Consider the following 18,147-nt stretch of genomic DNA (forward strand, 5'->3'; position numbering starts at 1 on the left):
GCTTAGAGCCATCCAATATTTGTTTTAAATCCACATTAAGTGACACGTACCTGCAGGTACACATAACTAGATGTTAACAGACTGCCATACCTGCAGGTCTGCATCAGAGCCTGAATACTCAGGAAGAAGCCAACATCCTTTTTGTCCTTCAGGTAGTCCAGCATCCTCTACAATACAGAGAGAGAGACAGAAAAAGAGAGACAGAGACAGAAAAAGAGAGACAGAAAAAGAGAGACAGAGACAGAAAAAGAGAGACAGAGAGACAGAGAGACAGAGACAGACAGAGAGACAGAGACAGACAGAGAGACAGAGAGACAGAAAGACAGACAGAGAGACAGAGACAGAGAGAGAGACAGACAGAGAGACAGAGAGACAGAGACAGACAGAGAGACAGAGAGAGAGAGAGAGAGAGAGAGAGAGAGAGAGAGAGAGAGAGAAAAAGAGAGACAGACAGAGAGACAGAGAGACAGACAGAGAGACAGACAGAGAGACAGAGAGGGAAAGACAGACAGAGAAAATGTCTCCGGCTTAGAAAATGTCTCCAGAGTGCGTTTAACAGGTTCTTAAAACCTAACATTTTTTCCCACTGCCAACAAGAGGGGTGTGAACACATTGAACAGTTCTGAGACACATGGGTTGTGACGTGAGGGTTTGTTACTATTTAAATATCATATCCATCTGGACATTTCCCACCTGGGACATATTCAAGAGAACTTGGAAAGTATTCAGGTCCCCTTTGACATTTTCCACATTTTGTTACGTTACAGCCTGATTCTAAAATGTATGAAATTATTTTAAACCTGGCACCATTGCTACGGTGAAGCATGGTGGTGGTGGCAGCATCATGCTGTGGGGATGTTTGTCAGTGGCAGCGACTGGGAGACTAGTCAGGATCGAGGGAAAGATGAACGGAGAAAAGTACAGAGAGATCCTTGATGAAAACCTGCTCCAGAGCGCTCAGGACCTCAGACTGGCGTTAAAGTTCACCTTCTACTAACAGGACAATGACCCTAAGCACACAGCCAAAACAACACAGGAGCGGCTTCGGGACAAGTCTCTGAATGTCCTTGAGAGAGAGAGAGACAGAAGAGATTATGGGGTATTGTGATGTCATTATGGGGTATTGTGATGTCATTACGGGGAATTCTGATGTCATTATGGGGTATTGTGATGTCATTACTGGGTAGTGTGATGTCATTACGGGGAATTCTGATGTCATTATGGGGTATTGTGATGTCATTATGGGGTATTGTGATGTCATTATGGGGTATTGTGATGTCATTACGGGGTATTGTGTGTAGATTGATGAGTAAAAAAAGCAACTGAATCTATTTTTAGAATAAAGCTACTAACGGAACAAAAATGGGGAAAAAGTCAAAGGGTCTGAATCCATATAGTGAATAATAATAATAATAATATACAGTGCCTTGCGAAAGTATTCGGCCCCCTTGAACTTTGCGACCTTTTGCCACATTTCAGGTTTCAAACATAAAGATATAAAACTGTATTTTTTTGTGAAGAATCAACAACAAGTGGGACACAATCATGAAGTGGAACGACATTTATTGGATATTTCAAACTTTTTTAACAAATCAAAAACTGAAAAATTGGGCGTGCAAAATTATTCAGCCCCTTTAAGTTAATACTTTTAGCGCCACCTTTTGCTGCGATTACAGCTGTAAGTCGCTTGGGGTATGTCTCTATCAGTTTTGCACATCGAGAGACTGACATTTTTTCCCATTCCTCCTTGCAAAACAGCTCGAGCTCAGTGAGGTTGGATGGAGAGCATTTGTGAACAGCAGTTTTCAGTTCTTTCCACAGATTCTCGATTGGATTCAGGTCTGGACTTTGACTTGGCCATTCTAACACCTGGATATGTTTATTTTTGAACCATTCCATTGTAGATTTTGCTTTATGGTTTGGATCATTGTCTTGTTGGAAGACAAATCTCCGTCCCAGTCTCAGGTCTTTTGCAGACTCCATCAGGTTTCATGGGCCTCTTGGCTGCATCTCTGATCAGTCTTCTCCTTGTATGAGCTGAAAGTTTAGAGGGACGGCCAGGTCTTGGTAGATTTGCAGTGGTCTGATACTCCTTCCATTTCAGTATTATCGCTTGCACAGTGCTCCTTGGGATGTTTAAAGCTTGGGAAATATTTTTGTATCCAAATCCGGCTTTAAACTTCTTCACAACAGTATCTCGGACCTGCCTGGTGTGTTCCTTGTTCTTCATGATGCTCTCTGCGCTTTTAACGGACCTCTGAGACTATCACAGTGCAGGTGCATTTATACGGAGACTTGATTGCACACAGGTGGATTGTATTTATCATCATTAGTCATTTAGGTCAACATTGGATCATTCAGAGATCCTCACGGAACTTCTGGAGAGAGTTTGCTGCACTGAAAGTAAAGGGGCTGAATAATTTTGCACGCCCAATTTTTCAGTTTTTGATTTGTTAAACAAGTTTGAAATATCCAATAAATGTCGTTCCACTTCATAATTGTGTCCCACTTGTTGTTGATTCTTCACAAAAAAATACAGTTTTATATCTTTATGTTTGAAGCCTGAAATGTGGCAAAAGGTCGCAAAGTTCAAGGGGGCCGAATACTTTCGCAAGGCACTGTATACCCCTGTACAACAGAGGTCGTTTTAGTTAGTACCCCTGTACAACAGAGGTCATTTTAGTTAGTACCCCTGTACAACAGAGGTCGTTTTAGTTAGTACCCCTGTACAACAGAGGTCATTTTAGTTAGTACCCCTGTACAACAGAGGTCGTTTTAGTTAGTACCCCTGTACAACAGAGGTTGTTTTAGTTAGTACCCCTGGTCTAGTAGAACAGAGGTTGTTTTGGTTAGTACCTTGGTCTAATACAACAGAGGTAGTTTTAGTTAGTACCCTGGTCTAGTACAACAGAGGTAGTTTTAGTTAGTACCTTGGTCTAATACAACAGAGGTAGTTTTAGTTAGTACCCTGGTCTAGTACAACAGAGGTAGTTTTAGTTAGTACCCTGGTCTAATACAACAGAGGTAGTTTTAGTTAGTACCCTGGTCTAATACAACAAAGGAAGTTTTAGTTAGTACCCCTGGTCTAGTACAACAGAGGTAGTTTTAGTTAGTACCCCTGGTCTAATACAACAAAGGAAGTTTTAGTTAGTACCCCTGGTCTAGTACAACAGAGGTAGTTTTAGTTAGTACCCCTGGTCTAGTACAACAGAGGTAGTTTTAGTTAGTACCCCTGGTCTAGTACAACAGAGGTAGTTTTAGTTAGTACCCCTGGTCTAATACAACAGAGGTAGTTTTAGTTAGTACCCCTGGTCTAGTACAACAGAGGTAGTTTTAGTTAGTACCCCTGGTCTAGTACAACAGAGGTAGTTTTAGTTAGTACCCCTGGTCTAGTACAACAGAGGTAGTTTTAGTTAGTACCCCTGGTCTAATACAACAGAGGTAGTTTTAGTTAGTACCTCTGGTCTAGTTAGGATGAGTTGTACAGCAGGGGTAGTTTTAGAGTTAAAGTTGGTTAGGATGAGTTGTATAGCAGGGGTAGTCAACCTGAGTAATTACCCTCTTTGGGATAGGTGACAGCATTTTCACTTTTGGATAAATAGCGTGCCCAATTTCAACTTCCTGCTACTCATGCCAAGAATATAAGATATGCATATTATTAGTAGATTTGTATATAAAACACTCAGAAGTTTCTAAAACTGTTTGAATCATGTCTGTGAGTATAACAGAACTTATGTAGCAGGCAAAACCCCGAGGACAAATCATTAAGATTTTTTTTTTAAGGTCACTGTCTTTTCAATGAGTTTTCATTGGGGAACGATATTTCTGAGGCACTTGATTGTAGTTCCTACTGCTTCCACTGGATGTCACCAGTGTTTAGAAAATGGCTGAGGTTATTATTTTGTGAAATGAAGAAGTACAGCCATCTTGAAAAACTGTAACGCTTTTGGGCAAGACTAGAAAAGTAGCGTTAGTTTCCTCTTGTCCTGTATTGAAAACAGATAGACCCGTCTTCAATTTGATCGATTATTAACGTTTAAAAATACCTCAAGTTGTATTACAAAAGTCGTTTGAAATGTTTTGGCAAAGTTTACAGGTCACTTTTGAAATATTTTGTAGTGACGTTGCGCAAATTGGAAGCTGTTTTTTTCTGGATCAAACGCGCCAAATAAATTGACATTTTGGATATATATCGACGGAATTAATCGAACAAAAGGACCATTTGTGATGTTTATGGGACATATTGGAGTGCCAACAAAAGAAGCTCATCAAAGGTAAGGCATGTTTTATATTTTATTTCTGCCTTTTGTGTAGCGCCTGCAGGGTTGAAATATGCTACTCTCGTTGTTCACTGCTGGTGCTATCATCAGATAATAGCTTCTTATGCTTTCGCCGAAAAGCCTTTTAAAAATCTGACATGTTGGCTGGATTCACAATGAGTGTAGCTTTAATTTAGGATCTTACTTTTGGCCAAGTGGGACGCGACTGTCCCCCTATCCTCGAGAGGTTTTAAATCTCTTTTGCTTCCGACTGTCCCCCTATCCTCGAGAGGTTTTAAACCTCTTTTGCTTCCGACTGTCCCCCTATCCTCGAGAGGTTTTAAACCTCTTTTGCTTCTGACTGTCCCCCTATCCTCGAGAGGTTTTAAACCTCTTTAGCTTCCGACTGTCCCCCTATCCTCGAGAGGTTTTAAACCTCTTTTGCTTCCGACTGTCCAGGTAAACCAGGTAGATGACAATCAGACAGAACTCACCTGTTGTACGTCACAGTTGCCTGTGTTGAGGATTGAGATACCCAGCTTGAGGGTGGAGGACACCATCGCCCCAGTCTCACCTGAGACAGAGAGATCAAATGTAGTGTACACACTGACAACAGCCCTCTAATGTAGTGTACATACTGCCAACAGCCCTCTAATGTAGTGTACATACTGCCAACAGCCCTCTAATGTAGTGTACATACTGCCAACAGCCCTCTAATGTAGTGTACATACTGCCAACAGCCCTCTAATGTAGTGTACATACTGCCAACAGTCCTCCACAGGCCCAAAGTACTGTTAGTATCCTCATCTTCTTTACAAACAGGTGCTAATACAAGTCTGGGACTCTGATACAACTCTGGGATCTGTTCTGGGTCTGGTCTGGGTAAGTGAGTCTGTTCTGGGTCTGTTCTGGGTTAGTCGGTCTGGTCTGGGTCTGTTCTGGGTTAGTCGGTCTGTTCTGGGTCTAGTCTGGGTAAGTGCGTTTGGTCTGGGTCTGTTCTGGGTCTGTTCTGGGTAAGTGGGTCTGTTCTGGGTCTGGTCTGGGTAAGTGGGTCTGTTCTGGGTCTGTTCTTGGTCTGGTCTGGGTAAGTGGGTCTGTTCTGGGTCTGGTCTGGGTAAGTGGGTCTGTTCTGGGTCTGGTCTGGGTAAGTGGGTCTGTTCTGGGTCTGTTCTGGGTAAGTGGGTCTATTCTGGGTCTGGTCTGGGTAAGTGGGTCTGTTCTGGGTCTGGTCTGGGTAAGTGGGTCTATTCTGGGTCTGGTCTGGGTAAGTGGGTCTGTTCTGGGTCTGGTCTGGGTAAGTGGGTCTGTTCTGGGTCTGGTCTGGGTAAGTGGGTCTGTTCTGGGTCTGTTCTGGGTCGAGTCTAGTTAAGTGGGTCTGTTCTGGGTCTGGTCTGGGTAAGTGGGTCTGTTCTGGGTCTGGTCTGGGTAAGTGGGTCTGTTCTGGGTCTGGTCTGGGTCTGGTCTGGGTAAGTGGGTCTGTTCTGGGTCTGGTCTGGGTAAGTGGGTCTGTTCTGGGTCTGGTCTGGGTAAGTGGGTCTGTTCTGGGTTAGGGTGTGTGTCTGAGCCCTGTACCTCTGCAGGCACTGATCATCTGCAGCACCATCTCTGCAGCTCCTCTGTTGTGGAGCCGGGACTGCTGATACAGGAGCCTCTGCTTCTCCATCTCCTTCTCCTGACAGACAGACGGACAGGAGAGAGGTTGTAACTCTGTCACGGACACACACACACACACAGCCTCTGCTTCTCCATCTCCTTCTCCTGACAGACAGACGGACAGGAGAGAGGTTGTAACTCTGTCGACCAGGTCTGTCCCCCGCACTCTCTCTCGGCTCTCTCACACAGCACGCATGGACGGACGGACGGACACACACACACACACACACACACACACACGCACACACACACGCACACACACACACACTTCCATTAAGACATAGAGTTTATTAGTGATAGTAGTTATTATCCTTCTTACAGAACAAATATAAAAAATAAAACTATGTTCCTGTTTGGCTGTCTTTCATTGCACCATCTTCGTGCACTGAAGAAACACAGAGTATTATTACCACCACCACCATCCCATCATACCATCTCAGTCTGGGTCACTTCAAAGGCCTCCTCCTCTTCCCCCTCCTCCTCCTCACCGATGTGGCAACTCTGGAGAGAAAAGTGGAGAGAGAGAGGGGTGAAGGGAGAGGGGAGAAGGGAGAGCGGGGAGAGAGAGCGGGGAGAAGGGAGAGTGGGGAGAGAGAGAGTGGGGAGAGAGAGATCGGGGAGAGAGAGATCGGGGAGAGAGAGATCGGGGAGAGAGAGAGTGGGGAGAGGGGAGAGTGGGGAGAGAGAGAGTGGGGAGAGAGAGAGCGGGGACAAGGGAGAGTGGGGAGAGAGAGAGCGGGGAGAAGGGAGAGTGGGGAGAGAGAGAGCGGGGAGAAGGGAGAGGGGGAGAAGTGAGAGTGGGGAGAGAGAGAGTGGGGAGAAGGGAGAGTGGGGAGAGAGAGAGTGGGGGGAGAGAGAGTGTGGGGAGAGAGAGCGGGGAGAAGGGAGAGCGGGGAGAAGGGAGAGTGGGGAGAGAGAGAGTGGGAGAGAGAGAGAGTGGGGAGAGAGAGAGTGGGGAGAAGGGAGAGAGAAGGAAATAGTGAATAAGAGAGAAATATAAGTAGGAGAGAAGGTGGAGAGTTAGCAGCACGTCTAACACAACATGAGATCATGTTCAAATCTAGTAGGGGACCAGCATGTTACCTTGGCCATAATGTCAGCATAAGCCATGTATAAGTAGTCTACTTCCAGTTTGCTGCAACAACAGAGAAAACAGGACAATGTTTAGCCACCAAAACAAACTGGGAAAAACTCAAGTGAAGGTTTGACTGTTTTACATACAGAAGTCGTTGGGATATGAATAATTGTTTTAATTATGTTAGGTCAACAACAGATATGCTCCTCCTCCTCTCCCTCATCTCCGGTTGTAGTGGCAGGTTGAAAGAAGGGGATGAGAGTAGGAGGGAGGGAGGGAGGGAGGGAGGTGGCCTCACCTCTTCTCCGTGAGAGCGGTCCGGCTGAAGTGTAGGATGAGCTGATGCAGAGGGTCAGGTTTAGTTTCTGCCTCTTCCTCTCCCTCTTCTCCCAGCTCCTCCTCCTCCATGGCTTTCTACACACACACACACACACACACACACACACACACACACACACACACACACACACACACACACACACACACACACACACACACACACACACACACACACACAGAAACACAAAAATCCTTACAGAAAGTTGCTGAAGACTCACAAATATGGCGATAATACAGTATATAGTAGTATACAATTACACTATCTATCCTACGGAGTTTGTGTTGCTAAAACTACACAGCCGAGGAGAAAAGACCTTACAGACAAGTCGTCGATCATACGGTCTTCAAACTGGTATCCTTCAGTCTGCAGCCAGTTCCTCTTGTACCCATTCAGGAACATGTTGGACCCCCGGTGCCTGTTGAACAGGAAGTGCCAACAAAGGAAGTTACACCGCATACCAAGCGTCCACAAAAAAATCACGATACACTATATATACGAAGGTATGTGGACACCCCTTCAAATGAGTGGATTCGGCTGTTTCAGCCAAACCCGTTGTTGCTGACAGGTGTATAAAATCGAGCACACAGCCATGCAATCTCCTTAGACAAACATTGGCAGTAGAATGGCCCGTACTGAAGATCGCAGTGACTTTCAACGATGCCACCTTTCCAACAAGTCAGTTCTGTCACGCCCTGATCTGTTTCACCTGTCTTTGTGATTGTCTCCACCCATCTCCAGCTGTCACCTGTTTTCCCAATTATTCCCTGGGTATTTATTCCTGTGTTCTCTGTTTGTCTGTTGCCAGTTCGTCTTGTCAAGTCAACCAGTTTTTTTCGTGCTCCTGCTTTTTCCTTATCTCTGTTTTTCTAGTCCTCTCGTTTTTGACCCTTGCCTGCCCTGACTCTGAGCCCGCCTGCCTGACCATACTGCCTGCCCTGACTCTGAGCCCGCCTGCCTGACCATACTGCCTGCCCTGACTCTGAGCCCGCCTGCCTGACCATTCAGCCTGCCCTGACTCTGAGCCCGCCTGCCTGACCATACTGCCTGCCCTGACTCTGAGCCCGCCTGCCTGACCATTCTGCCTGCCCTGACTCTGAGCCCGCCTGCCTGACCATTCAGCCTGCCCTGACTCTGAGCCTGCCTGACTGACCATTCTGCCTGCCCTGACTCTGAGCCCGCCTGACTGACCATTCTGCCTGCCCTGACTCTGAGCCCGCCTGACTGACCATTCTGCCTGCCCTGACTCTGAGCCCGCCTGCCTGATCATACTGCCTGCCCTGACTCCGAGCCCGCCTGCCTGACCATACTGCCTGCCCTGACTCTGAGCCCGCCTGCCTGACCATACTGCCTGCCCTGACTCTGAGCCCGCCTGCCTGACCATACTGCCTGCCCTGACTCTGAGCCCGCCTGCCTGACCATACTGCCTGCCCTGACTCTGCCTGACCATTCTGCCTGCCCTGACTCTGAGCCCGCCTGCCTGACCATTCAGCCTGCCCTGACCTCGAGCCTTCCTGACACTCTGTACCTCCATACTGCCTGCCCAGACTCTGAGCCCGCCTGCCTGACCATTCTGCCTGCCCTGACTCTGAGCCCGCCTGCCTGACCATTCAGCCTGCCCTGACTCTGAGCCCGCCTGCCTGACCATTCTGCCTGCCCTGACTCTGAGCCCGCCTGCCTGACCATTCAACCTGCCCTGACTCTGAGCCCGCCTGCCTGACCATTCTGCCTGCCCTGACTCTGAGCCCACCTGCATGACCATTCTGCCTGCCCTGACTGAGCCATTCTGCCTGCCCTGACTCTGAGCCTGCCTGCCTGACCATACTGCCTGCCCTGACTCTGAGCCCGCCTGCCTGACCATTCTGCCTGCCCTGACTCTGAGCCTGCCTGCCTGACCATTCTGCCTGCCCTGACTCTGAGCCCGCCTGCCTGACCATTCAGCCTGCCCTGACCTCGAGCCTTCCTGACACTCTGTACCTCCTGGACTCTGACCTGATTTATGATATTTTTGCCACAACCACAACCTGTCTCTTGCCTGCCCCTTGGATTATAATAAATATTAGAGACTCAAACCATCTGCCTCCTGTGTCTGCATCTGGGTCTCGCCCTGTACCGTTATAAGTTTGTCAAATTTCTGCCCTGTTAGAGCTGCCATGGTAAGTGCTGTTATTCTGAAGTGGAAACGTCTAGGAGCAACAATGGCTCAGTAGCAAAGTGATAGGCCACACAAGCTCACAGAACCGGACTGCCGAGTGCTGAAGCACGTAACGCGTAAAAATCTTCCGTCCTAAGCTGCAACAACTACCGAGTTCCAAACTTCCTCTGGAGGCAACGTCAGCACAATAACTGTTTCATGAAATGTGTTTCCATGGCCGAGCCGCCGCACACAAGCCTAAGATCACCATGCGCAATGCCAAGCATCGACTGGAGTGGTGTAAAGCTCGCTACCATTGGATTCTGGAGCGGTGGAAACGTGTTCTCTGGAGTGATGAATCACGCTTCACCATCTGGCAGTCCGACCGACTAGTCTGGGTTTGGCAGATGCCAGGAGAACGCTACCTGCCCCAATGCATAGAGCCAACTGTAAAGTTTGGAGGAGGAGGAATGGTCTGGGGCTGTTTTTCATGGTTCAGGCCACTTAGTTCTTAATGCGATGACATTCTAGATGATTCTGTGCTTCCAATTTTGTGTAAACAGTTTGGGGAAGGCCCTTTCCTGTTTCAGCATGACAATGCCCCTGTGCACAAAGCATAGTCCCTACAGAAATGGTTTGTCAAGATCGGTGTGGCAGAACTTGACAGGCCTGCAGAGCCCTGACCTCAACCCCATCGAACACCTTTGGGATGAATTGGAACGCCGACTGCGAGCCAGGCCTAAATCGCCCAACATCAGTGACCGACCTCACTAATACTCTTGTGTCTGAATGGAAGCAACATCTGTACATTACATGTGCCTTGCCATCATACGACAAAAAAATAGTTTCATTCTATTTTTCCTCCTCCAAGTCCTCCAATCAGGGCTGTTATACATATACTTTTTTTTTACGTGATTAGAAATTACGCATGAAATGTTATCCGCTCTTTCGGCAGATGTCAATGCAGATCTATCCCAGAAAAATAGAACATACAGAGAAATAACTTAGAAATGAGACTAAAAATCACCCCAAAAAAGGCACACTAGCCTATTACTACACAGATATGCAGTAGTGAAGTAGCCTATTACTACACAGATATGCAGTAGTGAAGTAGCCTATTACTACACAGATATGCAGTAGTGAAGTAGCCTATTACTACACAGATATGCAGTAGTGAAGTAGCCTATTACTACACAGATATGCAGTAGTGAAGTAGCCTATTACTACACAGATATGCAGTAGTGAAGTAGCCTATTTACTACACAGATATGCAGTAGTGAAGTAGCCTATTACTACACAGATATGCAGTAGTGAAGTACCCTATTACTACACAGATATGCAGTAGTGAAGTAGCCTATTACTACACAGATATGCAGTAGTGAAGTAGCCTATTACTACACAGATATGCAGTAGTGAAGTAGCCTATTACTACACAGATATGCAGTAGTGAAGTAGCCTATTACTACACAGATATGCAGTAGTGAAGTAGCCTATTACTACACAGATATGCAGTAGTGAAGTAGCCTATTACTACACAGATATGCAGTAGTGAAGTAGCCTATTACTACACAGATATGCAGTAGTGAAGTAGCCTATTTACTACACAGATATGCAGTAGTGAAGTAGCCTATTACTACACAGATATGCAGTAGTGAAGTAGCCTATTACTACACAGATATGCAGTAGTGAAGTAGCCTATTACTACACAGATATGCAGTAGTGAAGTAGCCTATTACTACACAGATATGCAGTAGTGAAGTAGCCTATTACTACACAGATATGCAGTAGTGAAGTAGCCTATTTACTACACAGATATGCAGTAGTGAAGTAGCCTATTACTACACAGATATGCAGTAGTGAAGTAGCCTATTACTACACAGATATGCAGTAGTGAAGTAGCCTATTTACTACACAGATATGCAGTAGTGAAGTAGCCTATTACTACACAGATATGCAGTAGTGAAGTAGCCTATTACTACACAGATATGCAGTAGTGAAGTAGCCTATTACTACACAGATATGCAGTAGTGAAGTAGCCTATTACTACACAGATATGCAGTAGTGAAGTAGCCTATTACTACACAGATATGCAGTAGTGAAGTAGCCTATTTACTACACAGATATGCAGTAGTGAAGTAGCCTATTACTACACAGATATGCAGTAGTGAAGTAGCCTATTACTACACAGATATGCAGTAGTGAAGTAGCCTATTTACTACACAGATATGCAGTAGTGAAGTAGCCTATTACTACACAGATATGCAGTAGTGAAGTAGCCTATTACTACACAGATATGCAGTAGTGAAGTAGCCTATTACTACACAGATATGCAGTAGTGAAGTAGCCTATTTACTACACAGATATGCAGTAGTGAAGTAGCCTATTACTACACAGATATGCAGTAGTGAAGTAGCCTATTTACTACACAGATATGCAGTAGTGAAGTAGCCTATTACTACACAGATATGCAGTAGTGAAGTAGCCTATTACTACACAGATATGCAGTAGTGAAGTAGCCTATTACTACACAGATATGCAGTAGTGAAGTAGCCTATTTACTACACAGATATGCAGTAGTGAAGTAGCCTATTTACTACACAGATATGCAGTAGTGAAGTAGCCTATTACTACACAGATATGCAGTAGTGAAGTAGCCTATTACTACACAGATATGCAGTAGTGAAGTAGCCTATTTACTACACAGATATGCAGTAGTGAAGTAGCCTATTACTACACAGATATGCAGTAGTGAAGTAGCCTATTACTACACAGATATGCAGTAGTGAAGTAGCCTATTACTACACAGATATGCAGTAGTGAAGTAGCCTATTACTACACAGATATGCAGTAGTGAAGTAGCCTATTTACTACACAGATATGCAGTAGTGAAGTAGCCTATTACTACACAGATATGCAGTAGTGAAGTAGCCTATTACTACACAGATATGCAGTAGTGAAGTAGCCTATTACTACACAGATATGCAGTAGTGAAGTAGCCTATTTACTACACAGATATGCAGTAGTGAAGTAGCCTATTTACTACACAGATATGCAGTAGTGAAGTAGCCTATTTACTACACAGATATGCAGTAGTGAAGTAGCCTATTACTACACAGATATGCAGTAGTGAAGTAGCCTATTACTACACAGATATGCAGTAGTGAAGTAGCCTATTACTACACAGATATGCAGTAGTGAAGTAGCCTATTACTACACAGATATGCAGTAGTGAAGTAGCCTATTACTACACAGATATGCAGTAGTGAAGTAGCCTATTACTACACAGATATGCAGTAGTGAAGTAGCCTATTACTACACAGATATGCAGTAGTGAAGTAGCCTATTACTACACAGATATGCAGTAGTGAAGTAGCCTATTACTACACAGATATGCAGTAGTGAAGTAGCCTATTACTACACAGATATGCAGTAGTGAAGTAGCCTATTACTACACAGATATGCAGTAGTGAAGTAGCCTATTACTACACAGATATGCAGTAGTGAAGTAGCCTATTACTACACAGATATGCAGTAGTGAAGTAGCCTATTACTACACAGATATGCAGTAGTGAAGTAGCCTATTACTACACAGATATGCAGTAGTGAAGTAGCCTATTACTACACAGATATGCAGTAGTGAAGTAGCCTATTACTACACAGATATGCAGTAGTGAAGTAGCCTATTACTACACAGATATGCAGTAGTGAAGTAGCCTATTACTACACAGATATGCAGTAGTGAAGTAGCCTATTACTACACAGATATGCAGTAGTGAAGTAGCCTATTACTACACAGATATGCAGTAGTGAAGTAGCCTATTACTACACAGATATGCAGTATTGAAGTACCCTATTACTACACAGATATGCAGTATTGAAGTACCCTATTACTACACAGATATGCAGTAGTGAAGTAGCCTATTACTACACAGATATGCAGTATTGAAGTACCCTATTACTACACAGATATGCAGTATTGAAGTACCCTATTACTACACAGATATGCAGTATTGAAGTACCCTATTACTACACAGATATGCAGTAGTGAAGTAGCCTATTACTACACAGATATGCAGTATTGAAGTACCCTATTACTACACAGATATGCAGTAGTGAAGTAGCCTATTACTACACAGATATGCAGTAGTGAAGTAGCCTATTTACTACACAGATATGCAGTAGTGAAGAGTTTGATTGTGATTACCTGGGGATGTTGTAGAGGGGTGACATCCTGAAGCAGGCCACAACGGCTTTGCGTCGTTGTTTAGAAAGCAGCTTGTGCCAAACCATCTTCTTAGACTTGTACGGGTGCTCCGTCTGGGGAGAGATAGAGAGATTATCGCAAGGGTCAAGAGTTTCCCTGGACAGATGGTCGTGAAAACGTCTGGTGTGAAAGGTGAATACTCACCACCTCTATGTGGTAGAGTGAATACAGTACTCACCACCTCTATGTGGTAGAGTGAATACAGTACTCACCACCTCTATGTGGTAAAGTGAATACAGTACTCACCACCTCTATGTGGTAGAGTGAATACAGTACTCACCACCTCTATGTGGTAGAGTGAATACAGTACTCACCACCTCTATGTGGTAGAGTGAATACAGTACTCACCACCTCTATGTGGTAGAGTGAATACAGTACTCACCACCTCTATGTGGTAGAGTGAATACAGTACTCACCACCTCTATGTGGTAGAGTGAATACAGTACTCACCACCTCTATGTGGTAGAGTGAATACAGTACTCACCACCTCTATGTGGTAGAGTGAATATAGTACTCAACACCTCTATGTGGTAGGTGAATACAGTACTCACCACCTCTATGTGGTAGGTGAATACAGTACTCACCACCTCTGTGGTAGGTGAATACAGTACTCACCACCTCTATGTGGTAGAGTGAATACAGTACTCGCCACCTCTGTGGTAGAGTGAATACAGTACTCACCACCTCTATGTGGTAGAGTGAATACAGTACTCACCACCTCTATGTGGTAGAGTGAATACAGTACTCACCACCTCTATGTGGTAGAGTGAATACAGTACTCACCACCTCTATGTGGTAGAGTGAATACAGTACTCACCACCTCTATGTGGTAGAGGACAGCGGACACCTCCTGGACTCTCTTGACCACCTTCTCGGGGTCCTCAGCATCCTCAGCCTTCCCTGACGTCTCCTTATACAGCGCCATCTGCCAGCGCATTGACGGGTCCTCCACCTACACACAGCCAAAGAGTCAACGAACACATCACATGGACACCACATGGACACCACATGGACACCACATGCACAGCACATGGACACCACATGCACAGCACATGGACACCACATGGACACCACATGGACAGCACATGGACACCACATGGACACCACATGGACACCACATGGACACCACATGCACAGCACAGCAGACACCATATAGACCAACGATGCTGAAATACTAATCCCATATATATATATATATATATATATATATATATATACATATATATAAGTACCAGTGAAACCTTTTTCTATATTTTTTGTATTTTCTACATTGTATAATAATAGTGAAGACATCAGAACTATGAAATAACACATATGGAATCATGAAGTAACCATAAAAAAAAGTGTTAAACAAATCAAAATATATTTTATATTTGAGATTCTTCAAAGTAGCCACCCTGATGACAGCTTTGCACCCTCTTGGCATTCTCTCAACCAGCTTCACGAGGTAGTCACCTGGAATGCATTTCAATTAACAGGTGTGCCTTGTTAAATGTTAATTTGTGGAATTTCTTTCCTTCTTGATGCGTTTGAGCCAATCAGTTGTGTTGTGACAAGGTAGGGGTGGTATACAGAAGATAGTTCCACTTGGTAAAATACCAAGTCCATATTATGGCAAGAACAACTCAAATAAGCAAAGAGAAACAACAGTTCATCATTACTGTAAGACATGGAGGTCAGTCAACGCGGAACAACTGCAAGTGCAAGTTGCAAAAACCATCAAGTGATATAATGAAATTGGCTCTCATGAGGACCACCACAGGAAAGGAAGCGCCCGACCCAGAGTTACCTCTGCTGCAGAGGTTCATTAAAGTTACCAGCCTCAGATCGCAGCCCAAATAAATGCATCAAAGAGTTCAAGTAACAGACATCTCATTGATCTCAACATCAACTGTTCAGAGGAGACTGCGTGAATCAGGCCTTCATGGTTGAATTGCTGCAAAGAAACCACTACTAAAGGACACCAATAAGAAGAAGAGACTTGCTTGGGCCAAGAAACACGAGCAATGGACATTAGACCGGTGGAAATCTGTCCTTTGGTCTGATGAGTCCAAATTTGAGATTTTTGTTTCCAACCACTGTGTCTTTGTGAGATGCAGAGTAGGTAAACAGATGATCTCCGCATGTGTGGTTCCCACCGAGAAGCATGGAGGAGGAGGTGTGATGGTGTGGGGGTGATGTAATGGTGTGGGGGTTCTTTGCTGGTGACACTGTCTGTGATTTATTTTGAATTCAAGGCACACATAACCAGCATGGCTACCACAGCATTCAGCAGCGATACGCGATCCCATCTGGTTTGCGCTTACTGGGACTATCATTTGTTTTTCAACAGGACAATGACCCAACACACCTCCAGGCTGTGTAAGGGCTATTTGACCAAGGAGGGTGATGGAGTGCTGCATCAGATGGCCTGGCCTCCACAATCACCCGACCTCAACCCAATTGAGATGGTTTGGGATGAGTTGGACTGCAGAGTGAAGGAAAAGCATCCAACAAGTGCTCAGCATATGTTGGAACTCCTTCAAGACTGTTGGAAAAGCATTCCAAGAGTGTGCAAAGCTGCCATCAAGGCAAAGGGTGGCTACTTTGAAGAATCTCAAATATAAAATATATTTTGATTTGTTTAACACTTTTTTTGGTTACTACATGATTCCATATGTGTTATTTAATTGTTTTGATATCTTGACTAATATTCTACAATGTATAAAAAAACACTTTTTTTTTAAATTTTTTTTTTTACTTGGATGAGCAGGTGTGTCCAAACTTTTGAAGGGTGCTGTACCTATACAGGTAATGTATTGTTTGGCACAAAAGCTCGTCTAGGTGGAGGTGTGCTACTCACCTTGCCCTGCAGATGCATGTTGTTCTGTAGAAACTCTCTCACCTCCTCGTCTGTGTCTTTCTGTTAGGGGACAGTCATTAGGCATCAAAGTTAAAAGCAAAAAAATATCTGAGTGTGTGTTTGTTTGTGTTTTTCTGTGTACGTGTGTGTGTGTGTGTGTGAGTGTGTATGTGTGTGTGCGTGTGTGTGTGTGTGTATGTGCATGTGTGTGTGTGTGAGAGTATGTGTGTATATGTGTGTGTGTGTGTGTGTGTGTGTGTGTGTGTGTGTGTGTGTGTGTGTGTGTGTGTAAGCGCATGTGTGTGTGTGTGAGTGTGTATGTGTGTGTGCGTGTGTGTATATGTGAGTGTGTATGTGTGTGTGCGTGTGTGTGTGTGTGTATGTGCATGTGTGTGTGTGTGAGAGTATGTGTGTATATGTGTGTGTGTGTGTGTGTGTGTGTGAGTGAGTGAGTGAGTGAGTGAGTGAGTGAGTGAGTGAGTGAGTGAGTGAGTGAGTGAGTGAGTGAGTGAGAGAGAGTGTGTTCCACTACCAGGCTGTAGCGTATCTTGGCCAGGTTAATCAGTTCCTGGTCAGCAGGGGAACACATGTTGAGGCCAATAGGAAGCATCTTCTTCAGCGCCGCTACGATCAGAGATGTCTGCACCGAATAGCGGTCCCCCCTTCGCTTCTTCTTGGTACGCTCCACATCAGAACCTCCAGCCTATAGGAGGAGAGAGTGTGGTCAGATCGTACCATCACTAGCCTATAGGAGGAGAGAGTTGGGTGAGACCATACCATCTCTAGCCTATAGGAGGAGAGAGTTGGGTCAGCCAATACCCTCTCTGCCCACCCCTCTATGACTCTAAGTCTGATGTAGGTACTAGACAAGGTACATCAATATCCCCAATTCTGATTTATTTAGGTACGAGCCAAGGCTGCTCTCTATGCCCATGTTTACTGTAGGAAGGTACTAGACAAGGCACCCCCATATCCCCATTTCTGTCTGATGTAGGTAGGTGCCCTAAAGGGAAATACATTGCTTCACAAAAATGAAAGCTAACTACATTGCTGCTATGTGCTTTGATAATGAGTGGTTGAAGTTACAAACATTTTAAAAGGGGGTGGGGAATTCGGGAAATGTGATTGGACTGAACAAGGCTAAGGGAAGAAACAAAACAGCAACATGCTGGAAAGGAAAAAAAAAGAGAAAAGCAATCATTAACGTCAAACACAAAATCTACAAATACAGCAGTACTAGGGTTGCAAAATTCCAGCTTCCGTGATTCCGGACTTCCTGCTAATTCCTTTCTCATTTTGGGAATCTTCCAAACAGAATTTTGGGAAAACCTGGGAATTTTGCAATCCTAAGCAATACTAAAACATGTAATTTATGTTCTCACCGCAGTGCAGCTTGTGAATGTAAGAAGCTGTTAGTGCTAACTATGCGTCTGTCCGCTGGAGAGCTGCTCTACCTAGTCAATGGAGAGCTGCTCTACCTAGTCAATGGAGAGCTCCTCTATCTAGTCAATGGAGAGCTGCTCTACCTAGTCAATGGAGAGCTGCTCTACCTAGTCAATGGAGAGCTGCTCTAACTAGTCAAT

At 44.8% G+C, this 18,147-nt stretch overlaps 1 protein-coding gene across 5 annotated transcripts in view; it reads right to left on the minus strand.

The window, feature by feature from the left end:
- Positions 1-18,147, minus strand: part of ryr1b (ryanodine receptor 1b (skeletal)) — a 249,345-nt gene that overhangs the window by 62,308 nt on the left and 168,890 nt on the right. For all 5 annotated transcript variants that reach the window (XM_090218991.1, XM_090218990.1, XM_090218989.1 and 2 more), the window contains 11 exons: positions 17,097-17,267; positions 16,565-16,624; positions 14,540-14,674; positions 13,663-13,775; positions 7,646-7,742; positions 7,286-7,401; positions 6,996-7,047; positions 6,345-6,413; positions 5,832-5,931; positions 4,754-4,833; positions 91-167 (listed from right to left, as the gene is read on the minus strand). In XM_090218991.1, the coding sequence (XP_090075117.1) occupies positions 91-167; positions 4,754-4,833; positions 5,832-5,931; positions 6,345-6,413; positions 6,996-7,047; positions 7,286-7,401; positions 7,646-7,742; positions 13,663-13,775; positions 14,540-14,674; positions 16,565-16,624; positions 17,097-17,267 (1,070 nt within the window). The remainder of the gene's footprint in view (positions 1-90; positions 168-4,753; positions 4,834-5,831; positions 5,932-6,344; positions 6,414-6,995; positions 7,048-7,285; positions 7,402-7,645; positions 7,743-13,662; positions 13,776-14,539; positions 14,675-16,564; positions 16,625-17,096; positions 17,268-18,147) is intronic.

This window comes from Oncorhynchus mykiss, chromosome 24, assembly GCF_057628025.1.
Source record: "Oncorhynchus mykiss isolate SJ-2025 chromosome 24, ASM5762802v1, whole genome shotgun sequence".
NCBI classification, from domain to species: Eukaryota; Metazoa; Chordata; class Actinopteri; order Salmoniformes; family Salmonidae; genus Oncorhynchus; species Oncorhynchus mykiss.